This window comes from Lissotriton vulgaris, chromosome 1_1, assembly GCF_964263255.1.
Source record: "Lissotriton vulgaris chromosome 1_1, aLisVul1.2, whole genome shotgun sequence".
In the NCBI taxonomy this organism is placed as follows: Eukaryota; Metazoa; Chordata; class Amphibia; order Caudata; family Salamandridae; genus Lissotriton; species Lissotriton vulgaris.
Window position 1 is genome coordinate 268,870,519 of NC_141685.1, and position 14,338 is coordinate 268,884,856.

At 46.4% G+C, this 14,338-nt stretch overlaps 1 protein-coding gene across 1 annotated transcript in view; it reads right to left on the reverse strand.

Annotated features, from left to right (window-relative positions):
- The window catches only part of HECTD3 (HECT domain E3 ubiquitin protein ligase 3), a 376,275-nt gene that overhangs the window by 226,983 nt on the left and 134,954 nt on the right, over positions 1–14,338 (reverse strand). Inside the window, exon 6 of the mRNA XM_086952299.1 lies at positions 11,775–11,888. Coding sequence (XP_086808425.1) covers positions 11,775–11,888 — 114 coding nt within the window. The remainder of the gene's footprint in view (positions 1–11,774; positions 11,889–14,338) is intronic.

Sequence of the window (14,338 nt, forward strand, 5' to 3'; positions counted from 1 at the left end):
GAGTAACCTCTTGCTAATGAAAGTACCAGGCTGGTCATGGCCATCCTCATTGTTTTGGGATAGGTCCGCTCCTATCCAATGTTTAGAGGCATCAGTCTGCACTACGAACTGCTAAGAATAATCTGGAGCTTTGAGAATAGGTGCTGAGCACATTGCTTCAGTCAGAGTGGCAAAAGCCTTTTGACAGCTCACTGTCCAGTTATCCTTCTTTGGCATCTTCTTGGAGGTAAATTCTGTGAGGGGGCTCACAATGGTACCATACCCCTGTACAAACCTACTGTAGTGCCCAGTCAAGCCAAGGAATGGCCCGACTTGAGGACGGATACTGGCACAAAACTGCCTCTTGATTTATTTCATCTGAGGAACTTGCATACCATGACAACGGTTTGCTTCCATGTTCCTGCCATAATTGGAGGAGTTTAAACTGTGATTTTGCTGGTAATTGCTGAAACTCAAAAGGGGACAGAGATCCTGAGTATTTATGTTTGTGTTGTTTTATGAATTTGATATTACTGTGGTATAGCTCACCATTTGTCACATTAGTCACTATTTTTATATGTTTTTGTTTGTCCGTCAGCCTTTTCTGATAAATTCAATAATCTATACTAATATAATAAAGAGAGAGCCCAAACCTTTGAGGCGGGTAATCTCCGGAACCACAGCACCAATCACAACACCCAATACAGCGTTGGAAAGGGCAGTTACAGCAGAAGGACATAGGCTATGCAGACGCCCACCATATACATTTAAAAGGCAAAAGAACCATGCCAGCAAAGTAGTCCCTTTTGGGCGTGTCTGCATTGGGCTGTGGGCTTGTGCTGGGGGGCGTGACAAATGCTGGGGGCGTGTGGTACGTTCCGCCCTTCATGCCATGTCTCATATTGTGTGCTAATCCCACCCTGCTCCCTTTAAATACCCCTGCACCCCATAATCATAACCCACCCGTACTCCTTAAAATACCCCAACACCCTTAAACAGTAACCCATCTTAACCCTATAAATATACCCTGTACCCCAAAACCCAAACCTATCACTAAACCCTAAAAATACCCCTGGACCCCCAAACCTAGCCCTGAATCCTACAAATACCACTGTACCCCAAAACCCAAACCTACCCCTTAACCCTAAAATACCCCAAAACCCAAACCCAGCCCTGAACCCTTAAAATACCCCTGTACCCCATAACCCAAACCTAGCCCTGAACCCTACAAATAACCCTGTACCCCAAAACCCAAACCTACCCCTGAACCCTAAAATACCCCTGTAACCCAAACCCAAACCTAGCCCTGAACCCTTAAAATTCCCCTGTACCCCAAAACCCATACCTATCCCTAAACCCTAAAACTACCCCTGTACCGCATAACTCAAAACTATATCTGAACCCTTAAAATACCCAAACACCCCAAAACATATACCTCAGTACCCCAAAACATATACCCCTATACCCATACTTACCTTATCCAAACATTAAAAAAAAACATGCTTTTACCATTCATGCATTTACAACGAATTTGGTTGTAAATGTATGCGTGGTAAAAACATATAAAATGTAATGTCATGCGTTATAATGGCATTGCGGAGTCATAGTACTTTCATAATGAAAGTATGCGGAGTGATGGTCTGCGGAAAGAAAGTTGTGGAATAATGGGTGTTTACCCTCCCCCAGTAAGTACATTGGTGGCACGGCGGCCCACATCTCCAGCAACAAACTCATATTTTTTCACCACCCATTTGAAAAATGCACAGGTCTCTCTCATTGATGGCCAGCACCGACATACACTTTTAGACACACCTCCCGCCACAAGTTCTAGAATTGCGAGTTGGGGAGCTACATTCGAATCTTGGCATCAGCTCAACATCCTATGATTCCAGGCAAATCGCTTTGTCTCCCCCCGTGCCTACCACAAATTAATGTGTTCTCATGTAATGTAAATTGTGCTCATACCATGTTGTCGAGTTTGGGCTATATAATATTGCAAGGAAAAATAAAGTAGGGAAACTCGAGTTCACACACTATTGAACGCGCACTCTTAAGTGCATCAGCAGTGCACTGTGAATCGGAGCGTTTCACAGGCCTGTCACAGATAAGAAATGCTATCACAACGAAATCCTACAAAACAATATACTACTGGTCGGCAGCAATTCATACCCGGACAACGTCGGGACGGGCTGCTAGTTTTACTTCTAAAATAACTAAAATTGAAAAAGATAGTCATTTCTGACACAAGAGATAAAGAGTTCTATTTATTTTTGTTGTGCAAAACACAGCTTAATTTAGTTAGTATATGTCTTTGTCTTCTTGAAAATATTTTGGTAATAAAGAAATTGTTTGGTTCTACCAGACAGAGCCATTTGTAGTGTATAGCACTATTACCCAGGTTCCGAGGAACACAGGGTCACCCAATTGCCAGTAGTTCGGCCTTGATAGTAAGGCATGCACTCTGCAGAGCCTGAAGGACAGTTCCAACATGGATCAGGTGATCCTGCCAAGTGGAGCTATAGACCACAATATCATCTATATATTGTGCACTAAAAGCTTCCAACCCAGAAAGAACCTTGTTCACCAACCTTTGGAATGTGGCACAGCATTCATTAGTCCAAATGGCATTACTGTAAATTGGTAATGTCTATCTAGGGTCGGGAATGCTGACTTTTCTCTTGCTCCAGGGGTCAGACCAATATGACAGTTCCCTGATGTCATATCAAAAGTACTGAGAAACTTGGCTGCCCATAGTCTGTCAATAACTTTATCTGCTCTGGAGATAGGTTGTGCATCTGTCTTAGTGACAGCATTGAGGTCTCTATAGTCCACAAATAAACCTCATTTCTGGTTTCCCCCCCTTCAAATGAGGCTTGGGAACTGCCAAATGCATCAAGGAAGGTTTTTGAGGTTCCTTAATTGCGATTAAGGAATCGCAAAAGCCTATGCATGCAGGAATCGCTATAAAAATAGTGATTCCTGAGCATTCCTTAATTGCGACTCGCAAATTGCGACTTGCAATTAAGGAATGGCTTACCATTCATTCCTATGGGCCTACAGGCCAGACGTTCTCAGACAGACAAGGTGCCTTGCTGCCACCATCGAGGAAATTGTCCTGCCCATTTTGTCTTGATGGCCACCATAGAAAGCTGCAGGTCCAAGACCTACGCAGTCCTACGCACCACCATTGCAAATTAAACCCTCTTCTCCGTAGCCAGGTTAGGGGAAGGTGTCCAAACCGCTGGCAGCACCCAGGTCCTCGTACCGGTCTACTTCTTCATTAGAAGCCGGGACTTCTAAGGGATTCTGCTGCCCCTCCCAATCCTTATCCAATCCTAGCTCCTCAGATTAAGGCATAGGATACGGCATGGAGGCCAACAGCTCTGGTCTTGGCATCAGTGGACGCCCAACCAGCTCAGTGTTGGCTGGAATGAGGATGCGCAAAGTGGCGCCAGTGGGCGCTGGCGACGTTGAGGGTCTCAGCATCAGGGAAGGTAGAGGTGGTACAACCAGTGCCAGTCCGGATCCAAGATGAGCCCTGGGCGCCGGGGCTGGAGCTAAAGGCGAGGAACCCAAGGGAACTTCTTTCAGAGAGCCTGTGGGGCCCAAAGACGCACCGGCAGGGACAGGCAGCCCAAATATGGCGCACATGGCATCATAAAGGTTTTCAACTGAGCAGGAGTCAATCCTGGCCACTGACAGGGAGGGAAACGCGGAGCTGACAGAGGCACCTACTCTGCGGAGCAGGGCCTCGAACGCCAAGACTACTCTGTCTCGATAGTTGACGGACGGAGCTAAGACGAAGCATGCTTTGACTTCTTATGCTTTTTGTGGCGCTTATTACCGAACCACGAGGACTTCGAGTGAGAGGTAAAGACTTGGATCCCAAGATTGAAACAAGAGCTTCAAGGAGATCTCTGAGGCGCCTGGAACCGGGCCGCAAGCAGCTGTAGGGACCGCTCTCTCAAATCTTTCTGCAACATACTCGACAGTCGGAGCATGACTTAGGGTTGTGGTTGCGCTCCAGGCACCAAAGACCTATGAAATGGGGGTCCGGAACAGAAATGGCACAGTGAAAGGCGTTGCTTGGTTTCAACCCAAAGGTCTTTTTACTGGACATTCCTACACCTCAAAAACGTCGACAAAAAGTTGAAAAAGTCTGTCAAACATTGACAGGGGGTAGCTATGTTTGATGGATCTGTGATGGCTGGCGCGAAAAGAAAAGAACTGAAGTCAGTACGCAGAGGTGCCACCTATATGGACAACCCGGACGTCACGGGAATGAACCAGATGCCTACTACGTCACGAGGAGTTCGACCAACGCCACCTATCGGCGTTCAGGGGTACTGCTATCAACAATCTTACAGATCCAGCCTGACCTCTGGAAGTTCTGAGGTAAGGAATCTGCGGCTAGAGGTCTCTATCAAATATGTCATTTTAGTGCTAAATATAGGCGTCAAATTGATAAAGGACTCTGCAGAGGTAGGTCAAGACAGCTTCTCAGCCCGAGCAACACAGGGACAGACTGTGCATTCCCCCTTGTGCTCCTGCAGTGTTGGCAAAAGTACAGGCTATGGTGCTGGTACAGGCTATGGAGATGCACAATTTGGACACTGCCATGGATTGATGAAGGGGTGTGCTCCCTTCTGGCGAATTGACTCTAGGACTGCTGCCCCCTTCATGTGTGGCCCCTGACTGGTGCACACCACAAGTGGTACTCTAAAGATGGACGCATGATTTGAAACGCTCCTTCCCCTTTCACTGAACTGCGTGGCCTGGTGAAATGCTGCGTACTAGATCCAATTTGGTCCTACGCTCCCCACAAACGTCTGGTCTTGCATCCTACTGTGCTCCACCTGGTTCCCGGCCACACACGAGATACATGCTGGCATCGCGCTTTTTACAATATTGCGCTTTCATTGGATTTGGCCATGGGGAAAAGTGATCCTAACCAGAGGAAGCTAAGCTTTGACAAAACTTCGCTATTGGTGACGGACCCTCCGCCTAGTTCCACTGCCGGGGCGGCATGTGCACCGGAGGGGGGGGGATGCCGCTACTATGGTTGCCACCATGATGGGTGAAATGCGCGCGGGCTTCAAGGATCTTGATACGTGCTTTGACACTCTAGAACAAAAACTTGCAGATATGGGCTCCAAGGTGCAGGCCCATGACAGACGCCTTGATGTGGTGGAATCCAGGGTTTCGGACGTTGAGGACGGCGCGTCCAAAACGCTTAAGAGGCTGGAACGCGTGGAAAAAATTCTCAAAGATGTGGCTATAAAAAATGAGGTTTTGGAAGCGCGTAGCAGACGCAAAAATCTACGCATAATTTGCGTGGCGGAGACAACAGCGATGGGGTGTTTTGACACTTTTGTTGAACAATTGCTTATTGAATTGTTCGGTAGAGAAACATTCACGGATGGCTTTGTAGTGGAGCGTGCCCATAGGTCGCTGGGACCTAGATCTCGCCCCGGTCAAGCCCCGCGCCCCATAATTGACAGGATCATGAACTTCCGCGACCGGGATGCCGCGCTCCGCGTCGCCCTGGAGGCGGGAGAGGTGAGATGGCAGGGTGGCACTCTGTCCTTCTTTCCAGACTTTACGATGATGGTGCAGGAGGGGAGGCGCAAGTTCAACGGCGTCAAGGCGACTCTGCGCAATCCTGGTTTGAAATATGGAATGTTGTATCCCGCAAGACTGAAGGTGGCGGTGAATGGCAGATATCGCATTTTTGAATCCCCCGCAGATGTCCAAGACTTTTGTCAAGGCTACAAGAAACAAGGCTTGCCTTCCGCCACCAATAATGCGCCGCACTCCCCTCCGCGAGTGGACACGTAGATCAGTGTGGACCTTTTTGCAGAAACTGGTCAGGGCTGATAACAGTCACGTGCTTAATGGCTTGACTTTGCTAATGTTGTTTCAAAGTTGATGCGGTTTACCAGTGGATAGTTAAATGGCCGATGCCAATCGAGCAGCCTAGTAGGATTGCCCGTATGGGGTGGCGTTGCTTACCCCTATGGCTCATGCCTTATTGTCTTCCTTTCCTGGGGTTTTCTTCTGTTAGAAATGTTATTGTTTCACGATATGGTTATTGTTCTTGAAGATTCGCAGGTTACGATTGTGCGCAAATGGGGATTGCCTCTCCTGGGCTGTTGGGAGGCTGGGTGGCGGGTGGGGGGAGGGGTATGTTATGCTTTGAGATCTTTTTTTGTGTGAGTGATTGTGAGAATGCTGGGAGCGAGATGCTGGGATCATTGCTACTGGACAGCATCATTGATTTTGTGCTATGGCCAGGATAGGTAGGCAGTCTGGCCCGTCCAGACTTACATTGATGTCTTGGAATGTTCGGGGCTTGAACACCACACGGAAACGCAAACAGGTATTGAACTATGCAGCGCGACACAGGGTGGATCTCCTCTTTCTTCAGGAGACACATTTGGCACCATCGGCTAATGTCTCGGTGGCTAGGAGTTGGGGTGCACACAGAATTTTTTCCAATTTTAGCAGTTATGCTAGGGGTGTTGCAATCTTAATACATAAGCGTGTTCCATTTGTGCTAACTGGAAATGTCACGGACAGGGAAGGTAGATATGTGCTGCTGACTGGAGTATTGATGGGGTTCAAGATCGCCATGGTTGGAGTCTACGGGCCTAATGTTGATTCCCCCGCCTTTTTTCAGGAGCTTCATTTGTCACTCCTCAATTCTGACATAGATCTGCTGGTTATGGGGGGCGATTTTAATGTAGTGCTGAACCCGGACAGGGATAGTACTTCCACCTCCCCAGACTCCAAAGCCCGGTCCAGAAAGGTGCTAGCTGATATTTGCTCACACTTCTCTCTGATAGACATAGAAGCCAGGATGCACCCCAATGCGCCAGAGTTTACACATCATTCTGGGTTCCACGGAACTAGCACTAGAGAACTGCTCTCTCCAGGAGTCGCTGGATGGGTGGATACCATTTCTACTCTACCACGAACTTTGTCGGACCATTCCCCCATTGTACTGAATCTGCTAATTCCCAGACAGGGTGGTTATGAGACACAGTGGCGATTCCCAGGAAGGGCCCTGCTAGACCCGGTTTTTAAGGAAGATATCCGCAGAGCTATTGAGGAGTACTTTGATATCAATACAGGTTCTGTACGCACTTGGGCCACGCTGTGGGAGGGATTCAAAGCCACCATTCGAGGGGTGTGTATCGACAAACATGTGGGTGTCCTGAGGGAGATTCGTACCACTCTAACCCGTCTTGAAATAGACATTGCTGAGATCGATGGGGAGCGACATGGGGGCCCGTCCGACGCGACAGAGGCCAAGCGGCTGGAATGGCTGTTGGAATTCAGGGATACTGCTGATAGAGAGCTGAAATTCATGGGCAAATAACACACGGCGCGTCAGTACGGGGGGGGGGGGGGGGAGAATAGACCAGGGAAGCTTCTTGCGCAATTGCTTCGCCCCCCTCGACAAGCGGCTTACATTACAGACATAGTAGACACGCAGGGCTCCCGACATCACTCCACTCCTGAGGTTTGCAGCACATTTTTGCCATACTACCGAACTCTTTACACGTCAACACTTACGGGCGAACACCGCAACCCTGGACCCTATTTGAACGAGATTGCCATGGTGCATCTTGAGAAGTGTATGCAGGAATTTCTTGCTTCCCCAATCACCCCAGACTCTATAGTGGAAGCCATTGATTCTTTGAGGGGCTCTTCGGCTCCGGGACTAGATGGCTTTTCAGCCGACTTTTATAAGGAGTATAAGGAGGAATTGGTGCCCAGACTGGTCGAGGTCTATGCAGAGGCCCTAGAGGCCGGCATGCTGCCCCCTACGCTTAGAGAAGCGGTAATTGTGCTTCTCCCGAAGGAGGGGCGCGACCCCTCGTCTTGTGGATCATACAGACCACAGTCCCTATTGAACCTGGATTATAAGATTCTTGCCAAGGTTCTTGCGATGCGATTATCACTTCTAATGGAGTCCATTATTTCCCCGGCGCAGTCCGGATTTGTTCCACATAGATCCACCTCCTTTAATTTGAGGACGTTGTTCTCCGTTATGCACCGGATGGATCCATCGCTCCCTGCTGCAGCTGTGTTTCTTGACGCTGAAAAAGCGTTTGACACTCTGGAGTGGCCCTTTTTTTTGTCCATCATGAGGCGAATGGGGATGCCTGCGATGTTTGTGGCTACGGTGGAGTTATTATATACGGCACCTACCGCACGAATACGTCTGAATGGCACCATCACGGACAGTTTTTCACTTTCGCAGGGCACCCGGCAAGGATGCCCATTATCACCGCTGCTGTTCATCTTAGCGATGGACCCTTTAGTGCGGCATTTTCAGGAGAAACATCTGCACAGAGGGCTTCAGTTTCGTACTGGTCCTCTCCTCGTCTCACTTTATGCAGACGACACAATATTGTATGTCCGTATGCCACAGACAAACCTGGAGTCACTGCTGTTGGAGATCGCCCGTTTTGGAGAATATTCGGGCCTCCGCATAAACTGGCACATATCGGTCATTTTCCCGCTCACTCCCTACACCTCAGAATGGACATGCGCCTTTCCTCTGGAGTGGAATATGGACTCCGTTAAATATCTGGGGATTCATGTGCACCTCGACACTGTGTCAATCGTCCGCTTAAACTATGGGCGCGCTCTTGATTTTTTGGAGGATCATATGGTGCGATGGCTCCGCCTTCCTTTGTCTATGGCGGGCCGGATTGCCATAATAAAGATGATCGTGCTTCCACGGTTTTTATACTTGTTCAACAATATCCCGATACCCCTGACCAAGATTTTTCACACAACTTCGTACACTTGTTGAGGTTGGTGTGGGGCGGCAGGAACCCACGGGTGTTCTGGCATACCTTGACGCTCCCTTATGAGCGTGGCGGTTTCGGCGTGCCCGATTTTTACCTATATTATTTAGTCGCACAGTCATCTTATGCTTAATACTGGTTCATACAGATGCCACAATTCTACATTTAAAACCGGAAGCTGACCTTGTGTTGCCGGTTTCCCTTAAGACACTCCTCCCCAAAGGCTTTCCCCGGGACCCGCAGGACATACAAACGGTGTCCACCACGTGCTGGGCTTGGGATAAATTACGCAGACTGCTACACATTGACACACTTTACTCTCCCGCCCTTCCTCTGCCCAATTCCCACTGGCTGCCCATCACCAACGAAAAGGTGGTGCAGCGCACACTATCCAAATTTCAATTAGAAACTATTGGGGATCTTTTCCCGGAGGGGCATGTTTTCTCTGTGACTGAAGATCTGCGCTTTGCGGACCGTACCTTCATGGACTCTTTCACACTGACCAGACTTAGATCCATGCTCCGAGCAGAATTTAACACATTCCTTCTCCCCCCCGAAGAAGCTGCGATACTCACGTTAATTATACAGAGCCAGACGGGATCACATGTTGTCTCTAAACTATATAAGCTACGTCTGTCCGCTCTCCCTTCGCGGGATGCAACGGTATGCGCTGCATGGGAGGGTGATCTGGGTAATCCCATTACCGACGACCAATGGGCGGCGTGCTGTGCGGTCACTAGGGACGTGTCCTTGAATAGTAGGCACAAGCTTATACATTTTAAATTCCTGAGACGTATATGTTACACCCCTGCTCTAGCGCACAAGATTGACCCAAATAGGTCGCATGCAAGTCCTAAATGCCAGGCGCCGCAGGCTGACTTTGCCCATCTTTCTTAGACATGTCCAAGATTACATGAATACTGGCTTCAGGTACACCGAATGCTGGGGGATATGTTGGAATTGGAGTTGATGCCAACTCCTGAAGTTGCGCTGCTTGGCTATGTTGTTAATTTCCCGCGTCCTGCACACAAGCTGACGGCAATCGGCTTGCTCCTGGCGAAAAGAGAGGTCGCATTACTGTGGGGGGCCAGACGAGCTCCCAGTGCGCAGGCTTGGCTCCGCAGCATGTCACACTGCAATGTGAACAGTGTGGAATACTCTGAGCAGATCCCTGTGGCTTCCCGGCCGTTTGACATTTGGGGGCCATTTCGCACATACATCGAGAAGATCACACAGAAACAGCAGATACAGGTGATTAACTCCATTGTACAAGTGGGGGTGGGCTAGCATGTTACACTGGTTGCACTGTTCCGGACTACACCATTGACATGTTGCCAGATACTTGGCCACTGCATGTTGCGATGAAGCGATTGTAAGCATTGTGATGCATGATTGTCAGTGAGGCTATCTGTGAAGCGTTTGGTATTTATGTGGCCGATGATACTTGCAGACCCCAAACTCACTACGACTATCGCTTGACACAGACCGTGAATTTGCTTACGCCTCATGGGTGATAGTATTGTGATTCTGCATTTGATGTACCGGCTGCGCTGCTCTCTTGTGTTCTCCACAGCTTACACGCTTGATTAGGAATTTTCTTTATTTGGGTTTGTTATTTTTTTTATGTATATTTGTTCTGATACTCACATAAGTTACTGTGCAATTTTTCTTGCTTTTTTTATTTTTTGGGGAGAAAATATAAAAAATATGAAGCTTATTGCATAGTGATCAATACCACTCCATGCGAATGTTGGTTATACCATTGCTATTGCTTATGTTGCATACTGTCTGTATATGTGATACACATGATACTGAGTGGATATCATATTTGCGAATAAAGAAATAAAAAAAAAAATGCATGTACTGGCAGCCTACATGGGGGAAGAAGAGGCCCCAAAGAAGGGATCCATTCACCAGTACATATCTGTTGCACTGACTGAAAGATCTGTAACTGAGCTAAGAGGCTCCCATGATGTAGAAACCACTGTCTCTTCAGACGCTACCACTAGAGAGCCATCCACCACAATCTAGAGTGAGGCAAGATCTTAGGATGCCGAGCAGGTGCTTTCCTTCTTTCAGGTTCATCGGTATGAAATCCACTATCAACTGTCCTCCAGACTCTAATGAACTACTAACATTGCCTAGAAAGGCCATCATCCATAGCCTGCAGTAGCCACATTAGGTGATCATCTGTGTGCCACAAGGTGATCTTCTGTGTGTACCTGGAGAGGTCACTGTTTTGAATTTGATGAGCAACTAAAGTTTGCGATCATGACCTGCTACTCGTGTTAGTAGGTCATGATCGCAAACTTTAGTAGTAGCACCTGCTGCTCTGCACCTCATGTGGTTACCTGCACGATATCCTAGCCAGGAAAAACTGCTGGGTGTCTGATGTCCTACTGATTGTTTTTACCTTTGCTGCTGAAGGGCATGTGGCGGTTTCTCCAGGAGCTTTAGATGGTGTGATGTGTGTGAGCAAATATGTTTGCAGCATGTGCAAGAAGTTGAGGTGCCTCATCTTAAAAGTCCTCTGTTACCATGTGTGACCATTGGGGTGAGGGAGAGGGAAGAGACAAAGGATGAGGGGGGGGAGAGAGAGAGAGAGAGAGAGAGAAAGAGAGAGAGAGAGCGAGAGAAAGAGAAAGAGAAATTTCCCCCAACATTCACACCATGTACTTCCACTTATTTTCAACCTGATGCCAACTCACGTCTTGGGATAAGGGGTGATCATTTCCATGAAGGCCCTTCTTCTCGCCTCTACTCTTTCATACACAAGGAACATTACTTTGTTATAAAAAAAACTACCCTTTTCTTTGCCTTCTGACACTTGCTAGGACTGGAGCATAATAAAGATGGATGTAACATGGATACAAAGATGCCAAACGGAGAATGGTAGAATGGATGCAGCAGACCACAGATGTGGGCGATAACCACCTTACAACAAAGTATCTCTCACACCCTCGTAGCACTTACTCGTCAACAGGCACTTCACTGAACTTCTTCAGGTTCTCTGCCTCTCCCCCGTACACAGATATCCTTCTTGGCATGTAGTTCTCATCGGTAGCATTGACCGTCAGGATAAGTTTTCTGTCAGTGATAAAGAAAAGGTGTCAGAGGAAAAACTGGTATTTTTATCACATTATCCTACTTTGTATTTTACATAGCAAGACAGTTTTACCATTGGTTAGTACTGGAGTACATATAGCGAACAGCCTGCTGATGAACTAACGTTTTACATAGAAAGACATGGATATATAAATGAAACATTACATACAGCAGTCATTTTGACATTATGTATGTGCATCAATATCTTTACACAAAGATACAAAGCAAAATTAAAGTGTTATGCCATAATAAAACACTAACATATATATATAAGACATCTCAGTTCTACAGGGGGGAACAGGTTTGTACAGATGTAATAAAAAGGAAGAATTTGTCAACACTGGGTAACAATTTTTCGGATGACATCTGCTGTAATCAAACATTTTTGCACTAGTGTATTGTGCTATTGCATTTGTATAACTCCTCATATCGATGATAAGGGCTGAAAGGGATTCCAAGTGGTCGACTAAGAGGCAACTTTGTAGTGTATATGGGTGTGCTTCTCTTAGGATGTCACAAACGTGTTGTACAGCACTTGTGGCTGTGTTTATGCATAGAGTGAAGTAAGGTGAAGAAAAATACAGTCATGTTTGCATGTACTAACCACGTCAGAACGGTTGGGAAAAAGCAGGGTCACTGGAATTATGCAGCCTCTGCGTTTTTGCATGATTATGGATTTGCAGTGTTTGCCACATAATCCATCATCTGCTGCATAATCTGCAGAATTTAGCCCAAAAAATTGTTTCTAGCTCAAACTGATCAAATGTTACTGAAAGTGTGGTAACATGCATCCCTGCATGGTGAAAAGTCCTTCACAAAGATTGACTGGTCATCTTTCATCTGCTTATTGCTTTATTTGTGTGCTAAATTGTTAGCAAAAGGGTTAAGTCTATGTCCAAGTAGTGCTACCATGTGTAAAATTGACAAAATATTGAAGTAATACTTTCACAAAATACAGCTTCCCGAATGTGAAATGGATCATATAAGTGTGCTTATACATTGCATGCAGTGTGGCACCACAAGTTTAGATGACTTAGGGCAAACCTAGTATCATTCCCATGTAAGATTGCCTGATCACAGAGGATTCGTCTGTTTGGAATCAGACAGGCTATTCCCACTTTCCTTGGTTCTAGGTGGTCATGGATGATCCTTAGCATTGCTGATAGCAAGTTCCAGAGCTTGAGACTCTGCACAAAAATGGAAGTACCTGTGAAGCAGATCAGGCTGGTTAGAAGTGGGGCTACTGTTGAACACAATATTCTTTATGATCATATACCTATCATTTTAGTCGAAGGAAGGGGAGTCCGATCATTTGGACCGCTTGATCGACAAAATAAATAAACAAGCTGTGTCTGGCTATGGGCAATCAGCATGATTGGCTGGCCTAAAAAACATGTTTGATCACCTGATTTTCTAGTGATGAAAGTGAAGGTCTGGAGTCTATGATCACATCTGAATTACTCACTAATGTCACTTTCTCATTGCTGACAAAGTTGATAGGTATCTAAACAGCAGTAGCCAATGGTAAACACCACAGCTGAGAATACTTTTGTCTTTGAGGAGTTGGAATTAAGATGCAGAGTAGCATTTCAGTTCAACTGCTTACGGACACTGGGTTAAGATGACTTTAGAGACATCCACAAAGTTGTAGTAGGTTAGAATCATTGATGTGAATAGGTCAGATAGTCAGCCACGGCATGCATTATAGAGGAATACATTTATGATGGAACCTGAGGAACACTTGTGCTGGAGTGGAAAGGACCTAAAAAAAAGTCAGAAGAAAGAAGAAGATAAATCATTCTGAAAGGTAGGTGGAATCCAGAGGTCGATGAAATTCTATTTTTTGTTTAAGCTCTGTTTCACTGAGGTCTTTTTGCAGGGTGTTCAACATTTGATGGTTAGGACGCTGGTCGGCAAGGTAGCATAAATGGTGAAGTGTTCTTGAATATCTATGGTGGTCACGTGTCTGATAGAGAGCTGGTGGTATTGCTGGCCTAGAGAAGTTCCTGAAATCAACGGCGGAGATTAGGTTAAAGATAGATTGCATAAATTGTTGGATGGAGATTAATTAATTTTTTTTGCAGGCACTGTGATTGGAGTTCATAGGCCTTCTTTCGTAGGTAGTAAATTTACGGGCTCTTGGTACTGAAGATGTAGTGGTCTGTAACTGAGTCACAGAGGGCTTGTATTTGGTGATCTCACAAGTGCATTCTGAACTAGAAATTTGGTAATGATTTTGTGAAGTTTCTTAGATAGCATTCATACTTTGGAATTGTGGAGTGTTTTTGTTTTCTTGTTCCACTTTTGTGTATGCTTGAATGTTGCTGGAATTTCAGCTTGTTGTTTATTTTCTTCCATCTGTCTTTGAACATTCGGATACATCTTGCAAAAACAAAGCGTTCTTCAGGTCAACACTAAGGGAGTGAGGAAAC